Genomic DNA, 27,146 nt, shown 5'->3' with positions numbered 1-27,146 from the left:
GCCAGGCAGCTCACAGAAATTTCCTTGTGAGGTAGCCAGAGTTCTTTTCCTCCTGCCAGCAGTCTACTCATCCAATTGATACTAATGACCTTTAGCCACTGTTTCCAAGCCTGCAGTTCACCAAATCCATAGGAGCAGTAGGAGTAAAGGGGACTGTGTTGGGCATGGTACTCTGAGAGGTATGGTTCCTAGGAAAGATGTATTTCACAGGTACAGAGACAGGAAAAACCCTGGCAGCAACGTCTGTTGGGGTCTAACATTCTTCACGTATTTTATCGGTTTGAAGTGTCAGACAACTAGGCTATGCAGGCAGATGAAAATGCCACTTCTATCCTATAGACCTGCAGCAGAGGTATGCTATACATTATTGTTAATTGGGCTATTATTATGTACATAGACGTTAAATCAACCTTGATATTTAAAAAGAAGATTCTAACTAAGAACAAAGCGAACAGAGCTAACCATCACAGCTTCATGTATTGGACAACAGACGGCTCCATGGAAATCTCATTCTAGGATGAGTAAATAATTTGTGAAAAATCAACATGGGATACATGAGAAGAAACAGTGAAACCCCCAAAATAAAATAGTAAAAAGATACTGATTTTGAAAATTATTAAGGTGCCAGAAAAAATTTTTTTCTAACTGCTTAGAACTTAAATAGAATATAAGAAGGCAAAGCCTAAGGAAAAGCAGCAAAATAAGGCCCAGACAAATGTGGTCCGAAGGAACTGTCAAAGAAGCAAAAGAAACGGGAAAAAAATGTGTAACAACTGAAATCTGCATTGGAAGCAGGGGTAAGCAGAATAGCAATGCAGAAACTCAGCTGACTAACAGAGCAGACAAACTTGAGAAGCTGTGGCAGGATGCATGGGAAAAAGTCAAAGAGTTGAAAACGATTAAGTGTGATTATTATGATCACAGAAGACAAGGTATAGTGATAAGTACTCATAATACTTTGTTATCTCTGATTCTAGAACAATGGGAAAATAGCAAAGAAAATGTATATGATTGAAAAACTCAATGAAGCAGAACACGCTATGTCTGTGGAGTTAAGAGCCCAAGTACCAGACACATTTAAAGGAAAAAATAGCTATAACTATATACATTCAGTCCCAATTTTTACATTATAGAAATAAAATGTTAAAGATCTACAAGCATCCAAGAAGGTAAAGAATAAATTAACCTGAATGGAAAAACAGTATCAGGCTAATCTCTGTAACACGAAATGCCAGACAATAATAATATATTATTTCCTGAGTTCTGATGTGAAAAATAATATCCAGCAAAAATAATAAATTATTTAAGAGCGTAAGAAATAAAAAATACAGTATGCAACTGAATTAGCAAAAAGTAGAAAATGTTTGAGAGAAACAAAACACAAAGGGAAAAGAAATTAGGGAGAATATAATGCAGATACGGGAGATACAAAGATCCAATAAATTAACTGGCATTCAGGAAATAAAGAACCTCCCTAAATGGAAGGGAATAGAAAGGCATTAAAGGTGTAATTGAAGAAAAATTTTCTGAAATTAAGGAAGAAATAAATCTTCATGCTGAAAGAACACAAAACTTTTCTAAGCATACAAATAATAAGCCAAGAACAATGCAGGAAAAGGTAGATAGGTTTTACTACAATTTAAAAACGTGGATCACAAATTGTGACAAATATTTCACCAAATACTACAAAGGATAATGTCTTCAATAGGGACAAAGCTCTCGCAAATCTATAAAAAAAAAAAATAGAAAAACAACATGAACAATTTATAAGAGAAGTACAAATGGCCGAATAAATATATGATTGTATTCAAACTCCCTGGTCTCATGAAAGAAATAGCAATAGAAACAATAATAAATCACTGCATGTGATGGTTAATTTTATTTGTCAACCTGACTGGACCATGGGATGCTCAGATATTTGGTCAAACATTATTCTGCCTGTGTTTGTGAGGGTGTTTTTGGATGAGATTAACATTTAAATTGGTAGATAAACTGAATAAAGTAGATTGCTCTTCCTAATGGGAATTGTTCCTACTTCATGGTCTTTGAACTGGGACATTGGCTTTTTTCCTGCCTTCAGACTCCAACTGAAACATTGCCTCTTCTAAGGCCCCAAGCCTGCCAGCCTCTGGACTGGAATTACACGATTGTTTCTCGCAGGTCTCCAACTTGCTGACTTTCCCTGCAGATTTTGGTAATTGCTAGCCTCCGTAATCTCATGAACCAACTCCTTACAATAAATTTGTGTCTGTCTATCTATCTATCTATCTATCTATCTATCTATCTATCTATCTAACTATCTACCTCCTTACCTACCTACCTACATCCTATTGGATCCATTTCTCTGGACAACCCTAACACACTGCATTTACCTGTCAAAACCATAAAGCTCACAATCAAGCCTAGCACTGCTGTTGGGAGACCGGTACTCTCCAGAAACATCATTAAGACTAAATTTTGAACCTTTCTGGATGACAGTTTGGCAATATTTCTAAAAATTTCATAGTTTTAATCCAGTAATTTCATTTCAGGAAATCTGTGACATAGAAATGTGACACAGCACACACACTGCAGACCTTTTATATTAAAAATGAGGAAAGGGAAGAACTTAAATGTCCAATGCTGGGGAATGGTAAACACACTATGATAAAGTCCATCTTGAGACAGATATTGTGATGTCATTAAAAAAATGTGGAGGTATACCCAATGACATGGGAAATTCTAATGATATGACATTAAGTGAAATAAGGAGGAGATAAAACTGTGTGACCTCAATTTTACATAATAAAAATCTATCAATCTAGATATAAACAGAAGTACTAATATTTGAATGATGGGAATATATCTGACTTTTATTTTTTAAATTATATTTTCTAAGTTTTCCATAATTTCTAAAACAATGATTAATTTTATAATTAAAAAATATTATTTTAAGAAAAAAAAAAAGCAAGCAGATTCCTTGCTCCTGAAAAGCCACAAAGTAGAAAATATAACCCCCAAATCAACTGTCAGAAAATCTTTTTGAGCCAGGAATGGTTTTCTTAAGTCACTAAATATCCTGTTGGACAAACTGTTTATATTTGTGGGCATTTCCTTTTCCATTAGAGACTTCAACAAAACTTCCCCTATAAATAACTGATTTATTTCCTGAACTAATACACAATTGACCATTTGTGGTTGTACGAGGTTTCTTAGATTTCCAAATGAGAGTTTTTGATATATTGCAAAATACCTTGTAATGCAGAGCATCTGAAAATGAAAGCTGATCAATTTTTTCATTTCATCTGTAAAATTTTTAAAGAAAATAAGCAAGATGAAATGCAATTCACAAGCATCTCTCATTACAACTCCACCTCCTGCAGTTTTACAATTACCTCTTTCCTAATGCTTTATTCAGCTTGATATTTCAAATGCCTAAGTTCTTAGCACTCTGCATTAAAACATAATCATTATTCTTCCTGATTCTGCCTCTAGTTAATAAATTAGGATGAACACAGACTGAGATTCTTGTGGCAACACGTTTTCACCATTTTGACCCTGAGTAAATCACTTTAAATGTTCTCAATGTGTTAACTGTACCATTATTGTACTTGGAAAATTTAATTAGCACATAAAACATTTAAACTAATTCTCTGAAATAATCTGATATCACACAAAAGCTTATCTCATACATTAAAATGTAAATTTTCCTTACAAATGGATAGGAGAAAGATGTGTTAATAGAGAAATAAAAATTCAAGGGAGACAAAAGCTAATAGCCCTAATATAGTGCACCTCACCTCCAAAAAAAGTGAAAAAGAAAACAAGGAAACACTACTCTTCAAATTATTGGAAAACATGAACAATCAGAAAAATTAATGGAGGAAGATGAACAAGCAAGTCACAAAATAGATAAAAATGGTAAATAAGTGTATGCAATGATATATAAATGAGACGTGTACTTAGGATGATGTCTGATACATAATAAATGATGTTATTAAAACATATATATAAAAACATATATCTGTATATACATATAAAACATACCTATCTACATATGTATATATGTGTATATATAAACATATATGTCTATATATACATATAAAACATACCTATCTATATATGTATATATATATAAACATATATGTCTATGTGTGTATGTGTATATCTATCTATATATCTACCTACCTACCTACCTACCTCACGTTGGCAAACACTGAAAAAAAACTTACAATGCCCAGAGTTGTCAAGAACATGGAGCAACAGGTTCTGTCATATTTTGTGATTTGAGTGTAAATAGATATGCCCATTTTAGAAAACGCTTTGGTAATATCTTTTAAAGTAAATAATTATATATGTCTTCTTTGAATGAGCCATTCCACTGCTCAAAATTCATCCTATGGCAAACAATAACACAAGTATACAAGTATATAGGGATATTCATTACAATGTTCTAAAGAAAAACTGGAAATAGTCCAAAAGTCTACCAATAGAAGTTTGGTGAAATAAATATAATAGAACATTACAGTACAAAATGTGATTGATATATACGGATATAGAAAATTGTCCCATAAATAAAAAGTAGATTGCAAAACAGAATATATCCTGTTTTCATTGTGAGTGCGTATTTATGTAGGTATGAGCGTGTGCATATACATATATTAGAATAAACAGAGAAAAGGTAGAAAAATACATACCAAATACCTTTAATATGAAGTTATAGTTGAAGTTACATATTATTATAATATTGTTATAAGTATTGAGACTTGGAAAAAGCTATTACTAATACTACTGAAGTAATCACAAATAAAAATATTTATATGACACTACTGTCCGAAAATAATATTAGAATAAATCTAGTTGTTTCTGGATATGGAAGGATTCAGTTCCTCATCTTTCAACATAAATGAAGCTTATGTTCTCTTATTTTTTACAAGTTGTGGCCTTACCAAAAAGGACTCCCTGGAACTAAGTGGATACTTAATCTTTCACTTCAGATTGTATTTACATTCAGATAAACTATAAAAATACCAGCTATGGACGGAATGTTTGTGTTCCTCCTCTCCCCAAATTCATATGTTGAAACTCTAACCCCCAATGTGATATATTTGGAGATGGCAGCTTTGGGAAATAATTTCTGTTAGATTAGGTCATAGGGTGGAGCCTTGTGATGGGACTAATGCTCTGAGATAAGAGGAAGCACAGGATCTCTCTCTGAATGCACCAAGGAAGGCCATGTGAGGACAAGACCAGCTAGAGGGCCCTCACCAAGAACCTGACCTTGCTGTCACTCTGATCTGGATTTCCAGCCTCCAGAACTGTGAGAAATAAATGTTTGTTGTTTAAGTCACCCAGCAGTCAATGGTATTCTGTTATATCAACCTAAACCAAATGAGATAGTATCATAGAAGATTGCAAACTTTAGAGGCATTTTATTCTCATTTATGACAAACACAAAAGAAAGCAAAATAAACCAAAGTCCTGACTTTGGTTGATAAAAGCTTCTGAGTTTCAGAAATACTAAAGAGTGTATTATTTGTAATCCTAATGTCAAAGATGCAAAAGAAAATGATAGAAATAATTTAAATAATAGTTTCAGAATAACTGGAGGTAGTAAAATGATAAGCTGCCCTTCAGGAATTCATAGGGTCAATAACGTTTAGCCAGGCTTGTCTGACAGATTACATGTAATTATTACTTCACGTGTGACACACATTCACAGACCCATCACAAGGCTGTCTTGAACTGACCCCCCCCACCCCCGTGCCAGGTACTGCACATGCATTTTCTCTACATGCATTATCTCACTCAATCCACATCACAATCCTATGACACACAGGTTTTATTATACCTATTCCACAGATGGGGAACAGCAAACTCTCAGAGAGTAACCGGCTCAGGGTCACAGAGCTAGAACATAGGAGAGCCAGCAGTTGCCGTCTTGTCTATCTACCTCCAAAGCCTCTGCTCTTTCCACTGTGTTCCGATCAAGAAAAATTTTACAGCCACCTCCCTACACAGAGTGAGTACAGTGAACTGGCTAAAGTACACTTTTTTTAGGTCCCTACATTTCAGTACCTGGGTGTGCCAAATATTAAGGACACTTACTTAAGAGTTGGATGCCTGTGTACTAGAAATAAGAGTCAGAGTTGCATCTGGCCATGGGTGCTTATTTGTAAGTGTCAACCAGCTAGAGTGACTAAATAAATATTCTTTTTACTGATAATGCTATTTGGTGATGCTATCTCCTTTACATAAAAGGATATTACAGGTGGATTTTAAATGAGTATTAAAAAATGTGTAATTTTTACTCAAATATAGGACATGGTAGAATTGGTTTTTTGGTTATCCTATATAGTATTCAATGAATGCTTATGGAAAGAAGGAGTAAGGAGGTAATCTATCTATGAATTTGTACAGTAATTAAAATGACTCAGGTCATTTAACTTAGAATATTAAATTGATCACAGATAATTCTCATCTTTTGTCTTCTAATGGCAACTTCTCTTACTTGACTAAGAAAACTTATTTTGCTTGTGTATCTTAAGTAATACACCACATCATGGGGACACAGGTACAGAATACAAAAACCCTTGTAATTATTATTCAAATTAAACTGAATAATGGCAAAGGTATGCTAGACACATTTTAAGGCTATCATATGCCTTCTCTTCATTATCCACAGATACAAGCAATTAATAAAGAACTCTGTCATGCTGTCTGACATTAGCCAAACTAGGTCACTATGGTGACACCATTTGTGGAGAACAGAATTTTATGTTTGTGGGTATATCATAAAGAAGTGATGAGGATTTTCAGTCCTCCATGCAGATGAATTTGAAAACCTACACACAATGGATAAAATCCTAGTTTAATACAGACTATCAAAATTGTTCCCATTTGATTTAGAAAGCTTACACAGACCAATTTCTACAGAGAACTAGAAAAAGTTATTGAGGGACAACTCCACAAAAAGAAACAGGCCCAGATGATTTCACAGGGGAATTCTACCAAACCTTTTGAGACCAGACTGTCTTATGCACTGTTAAAAGGAAGAAAAACTTCCTAAGTCCTTTTATAAAGCAAGTAAAACACTGTTACCTAAACCAAATAAAGGCAGTCCAAAGGGGAAAAAAAACTATAAACCAACATCATTCATGAATAGTGATACAATAATACTAAGTGAAATATAAATAAAGAGAATCCAACTCCATATTAAGAAATAATACATCGGCTCGGTGCTTTGTGACCGCCTGGAGGGGTGGGATAGGGAGGGTGGGAGGGAGGGAGACGCAAGAGGGAAGAGATATGGGAACATATGTATATGTATAACTGATTCACTTTGTTATAAAGTAGAAACTAACACACCATTGTAAAGCAATTATACCCCAATAAAGATGTTAAAAAAAAAAAAAGAAATAATACAATGACCAAGAGGGATTTCTTCTAGGAATGGTAGGTATGCTCTATCTAATAATATCATACATCACATTAATATATTGAGGTACATTAATAAAATCATATGCTTGTCTCCAAAGATGGAGAAAATTGGTGAAATGTGAAGAAGGTTTGCCATTTAGTTAATAGTGTTTTATCATAGTTAATTTCCTGGTTTTGATCACTGTACTATGGTTATATAAGTATGTATATATATGTCCTTGAGTGAAGGATATATGTGAACTCTGGCAATTTTTTCAACTTTTCTGTGTTTAAAATTCTTTCCAAAATAAAATGTAAGAGAAGAAGATGGATATAGATGGATAGACAGAACAAGTTTAGAGGAGAGCTACTAAGATAGTGAAAAGATGCAAAACCATGCTATATGTGGAAATATTTGAACAAATAAGAAATGTTTAGCCTGGAAACAAAACAACAGTGAGAAACTGAAGGATTATTTAATTGAAATGTTTAGGGTTTTTTCTGGTGTGAATCCAGCAATTAGATTTTGAGCCAGAATCTAAGATTTCTACTCTATGTGGAAAGTCCTGGGAGGAAATACATGCTTTCTCATAGAGGAGTTCAAATATAAAGTGAATGAACATTTGTCAGGGATTGCTGTAAAGATTACCCAAGGATTGTAAAGGAGACTGGATCCAATGCTTTATAAAGTTCTTTTTTCACCTAGATTCCATCTTGCATGTGAAGAAGAGGATCCAGGGACTTAAGAGAAGTCATGAGGGGTGTAAGTCAAAGCATCAGTTGGAATTTTTCTCGGAGAGATACAGCAGTAGTCAGAAAAGCTGAGGCTGGTGCTAGGAGAGCTAAAGCTAACATAAGCTAAGAGAATGAGGTAAGGGTAGTAGAATGAGTTGTATAATCAGTAGCTATAAAAGGTCATATAAACTGAGTATGTTTACAGTAAGAAGTTCAAGAAGCTAACAAGTCTTTGAACAGGGTTTTGAATCATGATATGCCTTTGAGGACATGCCTGGAAGTTTTCCAACCCTTTGATTCTATGATTCTAAGACTTTGTGGAGAAGCATACTCTCAATATTTTTTTATTTGGAGTTCTGAATAAATGGAAAATGCGAGTCGAAAGCTGCTATTTCTATTCATGTATTTGTGCGTGTGTGTGTGTGTGTACACACCCGTGTGCAATAACATACCACCCACCTGAGAAAATCCTTGAAGAGATCCTGACAACATCTCTCTTCCATAGATTTACTGCAATTTTCTCTAATCCTCAGACGATAGGTAAATAGGCTCCCTGTATTTATAAATATTTTTCATGATTCTCTTTTTAAGTAATTCAATGAAAATAAAGACTCTCATATGATATCATACTTCCCATACAGAGCTGTATCTCCTACTTAGTTCTAATTCAGAATACACAGATTTGTCCTCTACGTTAACAACATTTCTCCTAATATAGTTAGCAAAATTAGATTGTTTTCAGAGGATTGAGTTATTTATAAAACAAGTAATTCAGTTCAGGAGCAGGAAAATCAGAATAGGTTATAATTAAGATTTGTTAAGAGTATCTAAAATAAAACATGATGCCAAAATATTAAGAAACTAAAATACTGAAAAACTAAAAAACTGTAATAAATTTTTAAATTAAGTTATGCATTTTTTCATCATGAGCAAACAAATTCTTAGCTTAAATAGAAGAGAATTCACTTAGGCCTTAGCACATAATAGTTATTCAGTAAGCAATTTGCTGATTTTTTCTTTAAAGTTGAATTCATATGACCTAGCAAGAAAGAGAAAAAAGCAACTGTTTTGGAAGTACAAAATAACCTATCATTTTTGTTATGTCATTTTTACTGTTACTGACATTTATTAATATGTCAGGGTCTTACAGCTCAGAGGTAGGAATATGGAGATAAGTAAGTCTTCACTCTCCTCCCCTCTGTATGACATGACTCTGCCACTCATTCTCAATTACTCTATCCTTCCATAGTCACATAACTGTGACCCCAGATTAACAGCATATTATCTATTTAGGGACAATGTCTCAGGGCCATATTCCCTTGGCTTCTACCCTGGCTCTTGACCCTTCTGTATTCTCTTTCCTCTGCATTTGGCATGATAAAGCTAGGGATTTTTCTTCAGATTGTTCCTTTTCCTAGAGCAGTTGAGAAGCCAACCCAAGAAAAATCGGTGGCTACTTCCAAAGACACTAAATATACACCACGCAACAGAGACTACCTCTAGGTACTCTCAACAGAGTTACTTCTGGTAACCAATGGAAATCAATTAAGGACAGACTTCATTTACTTTGGCTTTACTTTAGTTAAACACTGTTCAATTATACGATAAAAAAGAAAGCTAGAAGAATTTCTAGCACAATTTTCAAAAAGTGATGAAAATGTCTTTAAAATTTTTTAAAGGTATAGGAAGCCTTCTTTTGTTAACTTTGAGTATAGTACAGTTTTTCATAGTTTCATAGCATTAACCGGCTCAGTGACAAAGAAGCGGTAACAAGTCTATATTGGGTGTTCTAATTCATAGACAAAAGTAAATTTAAAATTTTATAGGCTCTTTAAAACCTTTCTCTAAATCATGTTGTGTGATTTAAATCTAGATTCAAAAATCCATTACTCTTGGTAAATTAGAATTTTATCTATTATATATGTATAAGAAGATTTTTTTCTTATAAGATATGACATGCCTCATGCAGTATTTAAAATGTTGAGACATTAGTATCATTTGGTGACTTCCAGGTATTTTAGATACATTTCGCTAACCATATTACTGTGTAAGATTTTATTAGGTATATATTATAGAGAAATCATGAAAGTTTTCTCTAAACCCACATTTGTGTAAACTTGCCTTGGCTGTTAAGGCTTTTCTTTTTTCCAGTTCAGATATTTCCATCAAGGGGTAAATTAAGCCCCACATTCTTCATAAATTTATTATTTTTACCATATATTCTGTAATTAATCACTGACCTCCAGGATGAATTTCAATTTACATAGCTAACTTACTCAAGTATTCATAATATAGTATGATTGGCACAATCATAGGATTTATGACGGGTTCTGAGTCTACCAAGGTTATATATAAAAGGTAGTGTTTTAATCTGAAAATAGACACTTTAAAGAGTTGATATTTAAGTTGATGTTTAGAGGAAAAATAGGTATTTTTTTGGCAGACATAAAGAAAGAAAAGTATTTGAGACATAGAAGATATAGTTAAAGGTATATGCATAGGAGACCATGGGAAATATCAAGTGATTCAGTTACAAAGGATAACTGGAAAGGATGGGTGGGAAGGATGCTAAAAGAAGCTGGTTCAATAGTTTAGAGTCAAACCGTGGACAACCTAACAATCCATGACCTTGATGGCAATGAAAAGCACCTCCTGGGTTTTAAGCATCAGAGTGATATGGTTATTTCCATTTTTCAAAATTTAGTGAATGGACTGTAAAAGGAAGAAATTAGAGATAAGAACACAAGTTAAGAGGCAACCCAACAGACAAGACAAAGATGACACAAATGAACTGAAGAGATGGTGATGAAATAAGAGATGAAAATGAGAAAGTAGTAGGAAGACATTTAGGAGTTAGACTAGGAAACAATTTGTGATTAATAGGATATGAAATGTAAGGGGAAAATAGTAGAAAAACTCTCAAGTTCACAACATGGGTACCTAGGTAGATGGTGGACTTTTCCTAGGGAATGTAGGTCAAAGCACACATTTAAGAGATTATTATTTATTTATTTATTTTTGCAGTACGCGGGCCTCTCACTGTGCTCCGGACACGCAGGCTCAGCGGCCATGGCTCACAGGCCTAGCCGCTACGCGGCATGTGGGATCTTCCCAGACCGCGGCACAAACCCGTGTCCTCTGCATCGGCAGGCGGACTCTCAACCACTGTGCCACCAGGGAAGCCCTAAGAGATTAATTTTAAACCTGTTAAATATAAGATAGCTGCATGTCATTCTGGTAAAGATGTTTATTGGACTTCTGAATAAATAATAGAAGTCTCTAAACAAACTCAACTTACAGAGATCTTCTCTGAAAAACACATTATAATAAAACTGTCAAAAATCAAAGACAAAGAAAGCATCTTAAAAGCAGTAAGAGAAAAAACTTGTAACTTACAAGGAAACCTTCATAATGCCATCAGTGGATTTCTCATCAGAGACCTTAGAGGTATCCCAGAAGAGAGCGGGATGATATATTCAAAGCGCTGAAAGAAAAACCTACCAACCAACAATACCCTACTTGGCAAAGCTGTCCTTAAGAAATTAAGGAGAAATAAAGACTGAAGGAATTCATTACCACTAGCCCCACCTTACAAGAAAAACTGAAAGGAGTTCCTCAAGCTGAAATGAAAGGATACTAGTCACATGAAAACATATAAAAATATACAATACATGTAAAGGTAAGCATGTAGTCAAATTCAGAATATTCTGATACAGTAGTTAGGTAGTGTGTTCACCAGTTAACTCTACTAAAAAAGTTGAAGGACAGAAGTATTAAAAATAACTATAGCTACATTAATTTGTTAATAAATACACAATATAAAAAGAGGTAAATTGTGACCCAAAAAAGAAAAGGGGAGGAGTAAAAGAGCAGTTTTTGTATGCAAATGAAGTTAAGTTGACCAATAAAATAGATTGTTATATCAATAAGATATTTTATGTAAGCCTCATGGTAACCACAAAGCAAAAAACTTTCAGTAGACACACAAAAGATAAAGAGAAGGGAATCAAAGCATATCACCATGGAAAAGCACCGATTCAAAAAGGAAAATAGCAAGAGAGGAAAAAGGAAGAAAGGAACAATAAAATAGGCAAAAAAACAATTAATAAGATGTATTAGTAAGTCCTTATCGATAATTACTCTAAATGTAAATATATTAAATTCTTCAATATAAAGACATAGAATGGCTGCGTAGATTTTTTTAAAAAAAGGTCCAATTTATGCTGCCTATAAGAGATTCACTTCAGCTTTATGGACACATATGGGCTCAAAGAGAAGGGATGAGAAAAGATATTCCATCAAGTGGAACTGAAAGTGAGCAGGGGTAGCTATACTTACATTATACAAATAGACTTTAACTCAAATGGTGTAGCAAGAGATGAAGAAGGCCATTATATAATGATAAAGGGTCAACTTATCAAGAGGATATAATAATCATAAATATATATGTACCCAACATCAGAGAACCCAAATATACTAAGCAAATACTAACCAGTCTGAAGGGAGAAGTAGACGAGAATACAATAATAGTAGGGGACTTCAACATCCCACTTTTAACAATGGATATATCACCCAGTCAAACAGTCAATAAGAAAATGTTGGACTTGAGCTATTCTTTAGACCAAATGGACCTAAAAGACATATAGAACATGCCATCCAACAGCAACAGAATATACATTCCTCTCAAGTGCACACAGAACATTCTCTAGGAGAGATCATAATTAGGCCACAAAAAAGTTTTAACAAATCTTAAAAGACTGAAATCATATCAAGTATCTTTTCCAACCACAATAGTATGAAACTAGAAATCAATTACAGGAAGAAAACTGGAAAATTCACGAATATGTGGAAATTAAACAATACACTCCTAAACAACCAATGGGTCAAAGAAGGAATCAAAAGGGAAATAAAAAAAATCTTGAAACAAACAAAAATGGAACACAATATACCAAAACTTATACCAAAACTTATACCAAAACTTATGGGATGCAGCAAAAGCAGTTCTAAGATGAAGTCTGTAGTGATAAAAGCCTACATGACGAAAAAAGAAAGATCTCAAACAACCTAACTCTACACCTCAAGGAACTAGGAAAAGAAAAAACTAAGCCCAAAGTTAGCAGAAGGAAGGAAATAATAAAGATTATATACTTTCGGTGGGAACGTAAATTGTTACAACCACTACAGAAAACAGTATGGAGGTTCCTCAAAAAGTTAAAAATAGAACTATCATATCCAGGAAATGAAATCAGGATCTTGAAGAGATATTTGCACCCCCATGTTCACACCAGCATTAGTCACAATAGCCAAGATATAGAAACAACCTAAGTGTCTGTCTATGAATGAATGCATAAAGATGTGAGATATATATTGCCATATATACAATACACTACAATATTATTCAGCCACAAGAAAGAAGGAAAGCCTGCCATGTGCAACAACATGGATAGACCTTGTGGGCATTATGCTAAGTGAAGTACTTTAGACAGAGAAAGATAGATATTATATAATCTCACTTATATGAGGAATCTTAAAAAAGCTGCACTCATAGAAACAGAGATTAGAATGGTGGTTGCCATGACCTGAGGATGGGGAAAGTGGGGAGATATTGGTCAAAAGGCACAAATTTCTAGCATAAGACAAATAAGTTCTGGGGATCCAACGTACAGCATGGTGACTATAACAATAATATATTACATACTTGCAAGTTGCTAAGAGAAGAAATCTTAAATGTTCTTAACCACACACACACACACACACACACACACACACACACACACACACACAAGGTAATTATGTGAGGTGATGGAGGTGTTAACTAACCTTATTGTGGTAATTAGTTCACAATAGATGTGGGTATCAAAGCATCACACCTTAAACTTACAAAATTATATATGTGAGTCATATCTCAATAAAGCTGGGGAAAATTTTTAAAATAAACAAAATAAATACATAGTACATGGCACATAGTAAGCAAAGCAAATAAAATAAATAAGATAAATAGAATAAAGAAAGAGAAAAGTCAGATAAAATCCAAAAGTAAATCAAGAAGATAAGTCTAGAAATTGATGAAATTGAAATGAAATTTAAAATAAATGCACAATAGAGTATATCAAGAAGTCAAAAGCTGAATTTGGGAAAAAACAGTACTATTCATAAACACCCCAGCAAGACTGATGAGGAGAGGAAAAAATAGTGAAAGAAGACACTAATTGTCAATATCAAGAACGAAAAAAGGTTCATTACTACAGATCTCTTACAAACACTAAAAAATTTGAATAGTTAGATGGAATGGAAACATTCCTAGAAAAAAAGACAATTTATCAAATTGACACAGAAAGAACTGCATATGGAAAATATGAATAGTTCTATATGTTTACAAGAAAATGAATCTGTAATTAAAAGTCTTCCTACAAGGAAAACCTGAGGCCTAGTTGGCTTCATGTGTGACTTCTTCCAAAATAATAAAGAAGAAATATCACTAAACTTGCAAACTTTTTCAGCTAATAGGAAAAGAGCAATAACTTCCTGGTTTTACGAAATTATCATAATTTTGGTTCCAGAAGTTGGCAAAAACATTGTAAATATAACAACTTGAGCATATTAATACATTAGAGATCTACTTAAAGAAAATTCCTCACTAAAAAGGAAGTTTTATTACTGAAAACAACCACTGCACAACAGATGTCCAGTTATTTTACAACCACAAATCCTACCATCTCCAGAGAAAAGGCATGTTTTTGAATGATGATATAAGTATACAATATTTTACAAAAATAACACAGTAATTTATTCTTACATTGAGATTAAAGTAATATCAAAAATACAGAATTTCTTAAAAACTGGAATAAATTCACATGAACATTCTATGTGAATGAAGAAGAAAAGTAACCTATACTACTTACAAAGGTTAGTCACTTTTGGTTGAATAAGGCTATAATTTTAAGATTGGGTAAAGGTTAATGTATTTTACATTGCGTTTATTATAGTTGAGCTGGTAATAAAGAACTTTCTGCAAAAGCCTCAGAAGGCAAATATTTTAAGAGTCAGTTGATTTGGACATTCTTGTATAACAGTTTATTTCTCTCTTAAAAATCCTTTTAGAAGCATCAAGAGGGAGTTTCTTCTAGCTAACATCACTTTCATCGGGTGATACACACCCATTTATCCAGACTGGGTGTGTATACATGTGATGCTAAAACTGCTGCCAAATAACCCCGATCTTGCCAGGGAGCTCATGAAAGAGATGGCTACTGGCCACCAGGACTTGTCTCATGGTTACTTTGTACTTGACAAAGAAAGATGCAGAACTTTCTGAAATTAATCCTGGCAGCCCAAGGTTTAAATTAATGCCAGGAGTAGTAATATGTCATAATATAACTGTGAAAAGACACAACCATTTCCTTCTAGAAGATCAGGCTTTTAGAATTTTATATCAACAAAATAGAATACTATATTTCAATACTATTGTTGTAATGCTATAAATTAATCAGTATGAGGGAATCTTACTGAATTGCAATAAAAAGACTAAATTATTATATATGGTATCTCAATGGGTGTGTGTGTATTACATAGCTCATCTCCTTTGGTTTAATGTGGTATGGGATATTAGTCTGCGATTGCCCACGTGTGAAGTGTATCTGCATACATCAATAACAAGTGTTGATTAAGTATATAATGGATGATCATAATTGATCAGAGGCAATAATAATATGAAAATGACTTCTGCTTATATAGTACTTTTACTTTAAAAGATTCTTTACATCTATTAACTAATTTTTATCTTCACAATAACCTGTGAGATAATTAGGTAATACTGTCTTCATAAGATTGTGACTAGGCTATTCTTTCTTATTTAGAAATGTTACTTTTTCCTCTAAATCCTCATTAGACCAAGGGAGTTGATTAAGCTTTATTACCCAAAGTTGTCTTTTTTTTTTAATGTGGAGTCAATAAAAGGGGCTGAGTGGTCCTCAAAGCTGTAAGATACCAGATTCAGGATTAAGGTGTGCATATATATGTGTGTATAAAGATCCGTTAGATTTCAAGACTACAGTGTACTTTAATAAGAATCTATCAGAAGGACCCAGCTGACCTTGCCTCCTTCCCATGTACTTTTGCAGACACTCTCCATTCACTCTGATTTGGTATTTAGGGATTTTATGAATGATGGTGCCTGCCGTGCTCCCCATCCACCTGCCCCAAATATCAGACTCCTTAGATAACATGCCACACTCAAAATTTGTCACTGATTCTATTCTTCACCAAAATTTTCATAGTTCTCTGATTTCACTAGGTATTTCTGTTTGCCCCAATCTAACAAACTAAATTATGGTAAAGTATAAATTGCTGTGAACTGTTTGATACACCAATTCACCTGAGAAAACTGCACCTATCAAAGGGACTGGAGAGGCAATAGTTTCTTATTTATAGAGATAATTAGAGATTTAGAAGGTGTGGCAGGAAGGCAAAGGTCTTCATGGTGCTCCTTCAGTCAGACCCCTTAGTCAACTGCTCCCACCTTCTACCAGTAAAGCTGCCTGGATACAGAAAGGCTGAGGAGGCAGTGCGCTCTGCCTGGATGTACTTACAGGTCACCGTGGATGAGTCCATAGATCTGCGACATGCTCTGATGATAGACTCCTCTCAAAATAACTATGAGGAGAATCACCACAAAAGCTGGAAGTCCCCAACTCAGAAGAAAAAACAGCAGATACCGCCTTTCTGTGTGTTCATCATTCATCACCAGCACGTACCAGAAATTCACAGACTACGGAAAGAAGCAGAACATAAGATGAACAGGCTCTGGTCTAGTGGCACAGGAAACACACTCACCTGGCTTAGGCATAAAGAGTGACAACAGATCAACAAAGGGCCAGGCTCTACTCAATAACTATAGTTTTGATTTGATTTTTTAAGTCAGTTCACACATTCATTTTTTTCATATACCCGAGAAATTCAGGGTATCTCAAAAGTCCGAAAACATTAGTAAATACTTAGTTTATTTACTGTACTTTATATTTTGCTTAATTTGTTTTGATTATGACGATTTGACTCAGTCATAATCGTCTGTGATTGTTCTGTCAATGTCTTTGAAGAAACACACAGATACTCAAACTTACTTTCTATATGAACAGCTTCATGATGATAATGAAGTAAATAGCCCTATGTCCCAGACTTTTAAACAATGTTTACTTATTGAGGGTTTATCACGTGGTAGAGTCAGACACTTGTTCCAGGGAATGGGGATATAGTTGTGACAACAGCCCCAGTCTCAGTCCCAAGTGGGAGACAGACAAGTAAACAGAAAATGTTTGCACAGAGAAAAATGTACTGTGATGGGGTAGGCTTTGCGGCCATTCTCCTTTCTCAATTTACACTCTCTCTTTTTCATTCATTTGCTTGATAAATGCTTATTGAGTGCTTACTGCATTTCAAAGGCCCGTCTAGGCACTGGGGCTATAACAGTAACAGAGGTGGTAGGGGTATTTACCTTCTTGAATCTTACTTTCCAAACAAATGGGAAGAAATCATTAAGGAAAACATTTAAATTTATATCATACTTTATATGTTATTTCTTATCTTCTTAAGATAAAAATATAAAAGGGGGCTTCCCTGGTGGCGCAGTGGTTGAGTCCGCCTGCCGATGCAGGGGACACGGGTTCGTGCCCCGGTCCGGGAAGATCCCACATGCCGCGGAGCGGCTGGGCCCGTGAGCCATGGCCGCTGAGCCTGCGCGTCCGGAGCCTGTGCTCCGCAACGGGAGAGGCCACAACAGTGAGAGGCCCGCGTAACGCAAAAAAAAAAAAAAAAAAAAAAAAAAAAAAACAAAAAATATATATATATATATATATATAAAAGGGACAAGTGTATATAAAGAGTGAGGGGGATGAAGGGATATATTAGATAAATAGAAGAAGGAATCCGAGGCCTGGAAATGTTACTGTTGGCCCCAAATCACACCTAGCGTGTATATAAGCCAAATCTAGAACTTATATATTCTGCCTTCTAGTGTTCTTTTCCCATGAGATCACTTATGTTTAATTATCTTTTATTACAGAAACAACATTGAAAGGCATATCATATATATTTCACACATGATACTTATCCACTAGATAAACCCCCTTCTCAATTTCATATTGTGAAGTGTGAGTACAGATTAATCATATATGTATATTTTTATACATTAGTGACAACAATCCCAGAGCAAGTGACAACAATCTCAGTTTCTTCATGTGTACAACAAAGCTATTACAAAGATTACATAAGACACTACATATAAAGTGCTAAGCACATAGTCAGCACTAAAAAATGTGACCACCTCACTTAAATCTCCTATTAGGATGTCGGACAGTGTGAAAAACAAAAGATAAATAGAGACCAAAAGTAAGCAGTGATACAATGGAAACTCTTCTATGTGAAAAACAACATGCCTAATGTTCCTAGGAAGGCTTTCAGATAGTTTACTGAGGCTTCCAGGTAAGATTCTATCTGAACCAAAGTAGCCTTGAAGGATTAGTATTGATTGGCCTAAACCAGGAAAGGATAAAAATGTTTGGTTACTTGAAGATTTTTGTCTCTGAATTTTATTTCCTGTCAGCACTCCATATCTTTATGTACATCTGCATCTATCTGAAATTATGGAGGATGTTTTGAGTTGCTGCTTATGTAAATTTGTTCTAACTTCTTTTTAAAAATTATTAGGTCCAAGAGGCCTTTTTCCTCCTTTCTATTATTAGTGTAGGGACATGACTCAAATAGGTGGGACTGTATCAAGTGTCTGATGCTGGAGTGGTCAATACTGCCTGTTAAGAGAATGAAAATTCATGCAAAGTAAGGATGATTAACCCATTTCCAAAATAAAAGTACGGATTATTTATTTTAAATCGATGTTGTATGTATCCTTATAACATGGTAACTCAGTGGTGCAGTCGGTGGAAGAATCAGGAAGGAGCGCACAGATTGGTAAATGACTTGTAAGTTGATTCATCATGATAAAGATTGGGGCATTTCCAAAATGTCCACTTTTACACTTTTTAGAATCACTGAACGTTTCAGCAACCGTCTGACCTTTACCACAGCCTCAGATAAGACTGAGACAAATGTAACTGCTTGTTAGATGTACACACACAATGCTTCTGCTCTAAAGAGCTCAAGGTACAGGGTCACTGATTCTTGAATACTCAGTTAAGCAAATCAAGCTCCAAATGTCATAAGCTTTTGTTAATTAAAAAAAAAAAATCTCTTTCCTTCTCAAAAGAATCCAATCATTGAGGTATACTCTAGGGACACTATTTACCACTATATGACTTTTTTTTTTTTTTTTGCTAAAGAATGGAAACACTATGTAATGAAACAACATCTAACTATTCTGGAAATACCATATGGCCTAAACCTAAGACTTGTGTTGACTAACTCACTTCAAGTTTTACTTGAAATTTAAAATATTTTAATATAGTATGTATGGTAGGTATATTTTGGGATGTATGCCTAGGCCATCAGCACTCTTCTCTGAACCCTGTCTCCCTCCTTACCTTCCCCCACCCCCTGCCAACATATGCAGGGTGGGCTCATGACCCTGTTCCTCTGCCCACAGCTGTGGATCTGGCGACAAAGCCTGACCCAGGCTGAACCAATCATCTCTCATTGAGTTCCCTGAAATTTTGTGATAGTTAAGCTGGTCAACTGAGAAAAGAAAACATATGAACTTTAGTGGTAGGAGTAGCCAAAGGCACAGTGAAGAGAGAAAGTGTGTTTGTAGAGAAGAAGAAGGGACAAAGCCTTCCATTCCTGCTCACAGCTCCTTGAGGTCCAACTGTACTTACAGAACTTGGGTTCAATGAGTTAGCCTATATGCTTATTATTCCTTTTATGATTTGAAAGTTTGCTTGGATTAACTTAGTTTTTCTTCATTGTTCTAAAAACATTGAGGCATATATTGCTCCTCTGAAGCACTTGGGTTAAAAGCTCCAGTACTGCCATTCTCCACAATAAGGTGGGAGTGGAACATTTGAGATACATTCCTTTCCCTGTAATCGTGGTTCCTCCTTTGTAATTGAAGGTTAGAGTATCAAGAGACCATTATCTTTGCATAATATTTTTATGTTGCCAGATATATAGCATATGTGCCTCAGTATCCGTGTTTATCCAATGTTAGAACTAAAAGAATTATGAAAATTCAGTATAAGTTAAAGGTGTCACTCTCACCAACATGCTTCATACTGACTGAGCACAGCTTACCACACTTACATATTTATTGCTAAAGACTAAATGTGAATCGAAATTTCAGTACCTAGGTCTCCAGTTACATTTCTATCTCTAGGCTTTAAACACTTTGTTAGAACCCTCTTATGGACCATCTCAAGACATCTTATTTAGAGATAAGGAAGCTGAGGCAGCGAGAGAAAAACATAGCTTTTTCATATTTGGGTTAGTTATAGAACAAAGCATCTTGTGAAGACTAAGGTTAAGATTTATTTCCATAGAAAGTCACACAAATGCTGACAATATTATTGTTTCCATGAGAGCTTATTTTTTTGTCCTCATTTTCCCGCACTCATTGTATGTGCCAGTGGAGATGTATTTTCCTGGTTCAAGTATGGAGATAACCCATTCTCTCTCCCTCTCCACTTTTTGCCAGCACTAAATGAGAACTTATAAAGGGCTTAATCAGAATAGAAATGGCTGAAACATCTGTGAGCTATGGTAGATTAATGTTTGTATACCTTGTAGTACCTCGTAAAATGCTCTGCATACAATCTTTATTGAGAAGTATCAAATAAACGAAGATGTACACAATTTCAATATTTAAGTTTTCATTGAATTTAATAACAATTTCATAATTTGGTTTAGTTATTGAGTTTATTTATTTATATATTACCTTCTCAGAAAGAATTGTAGAATTGGTTTGATTGAACTCCTAATGAAGGGGGTCAATGTTAAACTGGTGGAAACTTGCAAATGTTAAATACAACAGTTTAAGAGAATAAGAATGGAATCAGTATTTACTAATTGGTTAATAAATGTAGACCCCACATTAAGCTATATCTCATTTAATAAAGACAACTGCTCTCCTAAGTTTTATTATTATTATTATTAATACAGGAGGAAACTGAAGACAGGAGAAGCGTATTTCTCAGAATTGGGAATTGAGGCTGTTAGAATTTAAACTGATTCTGATTAAGATGCAAACCAACCAAATGAATTACCCAGATACAATTTAGTTCAAATATAGATAGGAATAAACTAAAAGATGGTGTGTCTATAAGCATATTTACTTACATTCATATACGTACATGTCTATTTATTTTTAGAGTAACATTTTCAGTGATTACCGCTACTATCTTCCAAGCGTCTGCACAGGAAAATTGAAGCTATACTGCATTAACTGTTTGATGGTAATAAGTCATAAATGCTTTCCTATGCTCCATAAACACAGATTCATTAGTTTGCTCATATAATATATGCTAATATAATACATATTATATTTATAAAATATAAAGGAGAAATGCCTTTTCTTTTTTTAAGTTAAAATAGGCTGCTTGAATCCCATACATTTTCATGATGTGTGGAATAAGATTGGAATCTAGCCTGTTGTTTAATATTTGGTTATTAATTGTGTCACCAGAAACCATGCACTGATATATAGCATCAAGTTCAGTCAGAGATCACGGATGCTATTAATTCTGTCATCACCATACGTTCTTAGTCATTCATTTCAGAGGAGAGTCTAAGAAATGTTACCATGTGTCCTTGTTCCAGTTATCCTCCCTTTTAACAATTTTTACAAGGCTTTGTGAGGATTGGAGAATTCAGTATTTCCTGGATATATCATTTTTATCTTGATAATTACCAGTCTGTTTTCCTTATGAATGCTCAAGTACAACTGTGAAATGATTTCTAACTTTATTCTACCATTTAAGAAATATGTTCTTCAAGTAAGCTTTAGTTTCAAAATAAAATGTTATAGTTTTGAGTAAGCTGTGTCCCTTGGCATGAAATGAACAGACTGCAAGGACAATCCAGGCTTGGATACTGATCATAACTGAAGCAGATTATTATATAATTTAACTTGGTGACAGGAAACGATCATAAAACTGGGCCAAATGAATATACAGGCAAAATTAAGTTTCTATTTACCTATATTATATACTAATATCTCAAATAATTTACTTGTGATTTATTTCCTGCATGAATTCACACATGGTCTGGCAATCCATCTGGCAGCATGTTTCACGTAGATGTTAAGAGCAAAGACATTAGTTCTAGGGATTTATTCTATGGATATTCTGTAACTACACAAATATTCAGAGTGTAAGGATGTTCGAAGAAACATTGTGTATAATAGCAAAAATAACTGGAAATAACCAGCATTTCATTAATAGGAATCAGAAAAAAAATTATGGAATAACCATATTATAGAAGAGAAAAAAAAGTATATCAGTATGGGGTAAACTTATATATATATAGTTATATATATATATATATACACACTATAAACATATATACACTATATACACACAAACACACACATGTGCTTCTTTATATATTTATAAATATTTATATACTTGTGGAATATATCTGGAGGCATACACAGGAAACCATTAACAGTGTTTAACTTTGGGAGTAGGGTTGAGGGTAGAGCAGAGAGTGGAGAGCATATGAAAGAGGGAGAAATAGATGTACTTTTCATTTAATATTTCTCTATAGTGTTTGATTATGTTTTGTACAATTAGTATATGCTATTTCTAAAATGAAAGCCAATCAAAACAGAAAAAAGAAACAAAAGTTAGAACAATAACTAGGAAAATAGAGCAAAAGTACCATGAGAGCTTAAATTCTCACTGTCAATTTTTCTTAGAGTAGACATAACCCTGTTGTTTCAGTAATTTCCGAGTGATCTTACATGAAGAGCAAACAGAAGGCTAACTCAATCTCCATGGGCAAAAAGGAATTTGTGAGTTGTATACTTCTAAAAAAATATGCAAAATAATTTGTTACTCTATTCCCATCATGCACAGTGTGACTTCCCTGTCAAAGAAAGGGGAAGCCTAAAGAAACACTCAGGAAAGGGGACGTCTAAAGAAACAGTAAAGGCCACCAGCTCCGGTCTGGAGCCTGCTATGAGCCACACGTGCACTTCAGTAAAGAGGTTAGAGGTTATCAGCTTGCTAAGGCTTTTCAGCTCATGTCTGCCTCACACTGTCAGCCCTCTCGTTCTCCTATATCAAGCTAATTCTCTTTTGCCAAAAAAAAAAAAAAAAAAAAGTGTAAATTATACTGGAAAAACAGAGAATTTCAACATGTTTCAAAATCTAAGAATTATTAGTCTACATATTTGCTTAGCCGATAATATGGGTAAATTCGTATGGAGTGTGCAGTCTGTACCAGGAATCATTCCAAGCTCTTTCCATGTATTCATTCATTTTGTCTTTTTACAATCCTCAAAGAGAGGTATTGTTATTACAAATCTAATCATTCAATAAGAAAATCTAGGCTCAGAGAAGTTATGTAACATGTTTACCAACAAAATTGCTCTTTACCTACTCTAAAATAGAATCCCTTTTTACTACAATGTATTAAAAATATGATGTAAAAGTAAAATAACTTTTCAAGATAAATTCATTTAAATGTATTTATTCTAAGATTGAAGATATAATACAGATCAAAATAATTCTTGCATGCTTAGCTCAATGATTAAAAGTTAGTGATTAACTTTTCATCATAAGCTATGCACACATACATATATCAATTTCTCTCCTACATTGCTAGAAATACAAAGTAGAATTATTGAAATGTTAATATTCTTTCAATTTTTTCAACTGTTTGACTAACAAGATTGGATTAACAGTAGTCTTATCTTTTAAATAATGTTTTAAAAACGAATTCTCATTAAAAAAAAAGATTTTAGCAGACAGTATTTTATAAACAGGAAAACACAGGTTAGTAAAGGCGACAACCTCTGACCACAAAGTAACTCATTAGAAGTAACCTACCTAGAATCAGAAGTTATTGAATTTTTCCCTTGTGGTCACACCACAAACCATGAAAGTGTGTGGTGTACCATCTGAAACACATTAAACTTCACTGGTACTTTAAATAGTTTTCCTAAACCATCAGCCATACAGAAATCTAATTAGTTTACTAAATGTGCATCAGCCACAATCATATTTACTCAAAACTGGAAGAAGACATACAGAATACAGCAATCTCTATTAAGTTGGATGAAATTTTATATGCCATCCCCTAAAGCAGGAAATCTGTCTACAACATATTTGAAAGTTGGTCATTTCCCCCATTTTGAACATATTTCAGTGATTGGACGTTCTCTACTTTTAGACGTAGCTTTTTCAACTTTGAAATTCTTACTGACTATAAAAGTTCTTAACGTGATTCAAAATTTGCTTCCCTAATTTTTGACCCATTTGTTCTGGTTCTTCCAGATGAAGCTATATAGTCCATTCTTTCTTTCCTGTAGCAGCCCTCCCAGTATCCGTAGACAGCCATCACATCTCACTAAGTTCTTTCCAGGTTAGTTGTCTCCAGCTGCCTCCAAGTTTCTTATAGGACTGTCTTCCAACTTCTCATTGGCTGGTTAATATTCCTGCTGAAAGTGGTTACAGGGAGCCAGGGTTGTCTGACTATTGTAGATTATAATTTAAACATGGCTCCCCCAGCTGCCTTCATACTGTTATTAATGTAACCCAGGTCTGTGTTGCTTTTGTAGTTACCGTACTTGCTATGGTTTAAGTAATCTGGTCACACATTTGATTGCTACTGAGTTTGGGTTAAATTAAAATTTCAAGTTGTTTACATTAACCCCCATCAGATTATGCCTCTTGCACTCTCATTTTCAAACTGTCGCAGTACAGGTTTTCTATATTTATTCTAACTGTACTCTTAACACAGGCAGCTTGCTGTTTTAGCTTGTTTCAGCTCTGTATCATTGCATACCTGATAAGACAGCTCCCTGTGTTTTCATCCAGATCATTCATCAAGAACTGAATAGGTCAGGGACATGGACAAAGACCTTCAGCAAACTGCTATGGACCTCAGTTCAGGAAGATAAATGACAACATACATAGGGCACACATAAAAAGTTCAACTTAGATAAACTACTAAAGGGAGTCAGAGAATCTTGCAAATGCTATTGTAATTTCAGCAAGTATTTATTTTATGTTGTATGGTTTAGATTTATTTTTTAATTGTTTGGTGGGGGACTGGAGAACACCATAAATTTTCCATAATTAGAGCTGCTCAAAGAGCTATAAGACAATAATTCTATGAGGTAGGAATTTTATCTCCATATGCAGATTTAGAAACAAACCTTGGAGAGAGTCAATAACTTGATTAAGGTTACAAAGATAATAACAGAGCCAGAATTCAAACCCAGATGCAGGCCTCCAATTGTTCCAAGTAGTTCTATTAACTAAACAGTTCAGTTTTCTTCTGCTTCAGAGACAACTATAATATGATACTTGGGAAAAGATCCCTTCCTTGAATCTGTATGGTATTCTCTACTAATAGTATCACCTCACCTTCCTCCAATATTGCCAGATGGTAGACATCCCACATCCTTCTTATTCAACAAGAGAAAAGAATATGCAAGAGCCTGAATGCATCTGTTTACATAGTATACTTCACCTGCGTACTCAGAAACACATATGAAACTATTTCTATCACGTGAAAGATGGAACAATACCACCATGCAGAAATCACTTTCGAAGGCAGCATCTTAGTTGAGCTATTGAATTAGTGAAATTAATAGTGCTTAAGTGGATCCAACTCTCACATCACCCTCTTTATCAAGCAAATCAGCATTAGACAATAGAGAGAATTTGGGACTTTAGTCAGAAAAGGAGAGTTCAAATCTCTCCCCAGCCCTTACTAGTTCCTCAGGAGAGTATGCTAGATCTCTTTGGGTTTCACTCTGTACCCTCTCCCAAAGTGATCTCTTCCAAAGCAATGGCTCCATTTTCCAACTCTAAGTCAGTAATTGTCTAATGTATTTCTCTAGCATGGACCTCTGTTCTGGGATTTAGCTCTGCATATTCCACTTCTCCCTGAGTCTCCATTGGAGATCTCACAAGAACTTCACACTCAGCATGTCCTTAAAAATAACCCATCATCTTCTCCCAGTCTCCAGGGATCATTATTTTAGTTCAAGGCACCACTATCTACCCATTCATTCATGCCAGAAACTTGGGTGACATCCTTGGTTCCACCTTCTGCGTTCTTTATAACCAATCTCTACATCCTATAGTTCTAGTTTAAAAAAACAATTCTTAGAAGCTGTTCACTTCCCTTTGTCTCTTCTGCTCCCTTTGGTTCACACCACCACGTTCTTTCCCCTGAATACAGCTAAAGCTACTTAATTGGCTCCCATGTCAACTCTTTGCTGAACTCAATTCACTACAAACAGGGAGTTCCTTCTAAAATCCAAATCTCATCATGTCACTCTCTTGCTTAAAAATAATTCTATGACTTCTCATAGAAAAAAAGTTAAAATTTCTTACTGTGCCTTATAGGGCCTCATCTCCTACCATTCTCTTATTTCCAACTCTACTAGATTTCTTTTCATTTCCTCAAATTCACTACACTTTCTAATGTTGTACAGCTTATAAGGTTTTTCTTGCATTGATCTCCTGGGAATGCAGTGACGGATATATGGAATTACTTCCATTTCAGTATAAAGAATATCAGATATAAAGGCCACTCCATCCAGACACATTGGAAAGCTGAAGGGGGCAGAGGGAGGAAAGGAGGTACCAACCTGGATGAGCATCCAGCTAAACTGGCAAAGATACAGGTAATGTACGACAGCAGCCACGGCTGAACAGCTCTCCTCCGTGAGTTGGGGACTTGCATATGCAGATGCCAGAAATACAATCTGTAAGAAACAAATACTTTTATTTTAAAATCATGTTAAAGTCATTCAAGAATATTAAGAAAATAAAACATTTTCTTATCTGAATCGACGATTCAATGACTCAAAGGGAAAAGAATTTGATTTGTTG

At 34.6% G+C, this 27,146-nt stretch overlaps 1 protein-coding gene across 1 annotated transcript in view; it reads right to left on the bottom strand.

The window, feature by feature from the left end:
* ADGRV1 (adhesion G protein-coupled receptor V1) overlaps nt 1–27,146 on the bottom strand; it is a 564,972-nt gene that overhangs the window by 145,445 nt on the left and 392,381 nt on the right. The window contains exons 86-87 of the mRNA XM_060146321.1: nt 26,903–27,019; nt 16,722–16,900 (exon numbers count right to left, since the gene is read on the bottom strand). Of these exons, the coding sequence (XP_060002304.1) occupies nt 16,722–16,900; nt 26,903–27,019 (296 nt within the window). The remainder of the gene's footprint in view (nt 1–16,721; nt 16,901–26,902; nt 27,020–27,146) is intronic.

This window comes from Lagenorhynchus albirostris, chromosome 3 (assembly GCF_949774975.1).
Source record: "Lagenorhynchus albirostris chromosome 3, mLagAlb1.1, whole genome shotgun sequence".
Taxonomy (NCBI): Eukaryota; Metazoa; Chordata; class Mammalia; order Artiodactyla; family Delphinidae; genus Lagenorhynchus; species Lagenorhynchus albirostris.
The sequence above is the reverse complement of the archived record's forward strand: the minus strand, read 5'-3'. Positions and strand labels throughout refer to the sequence as shown.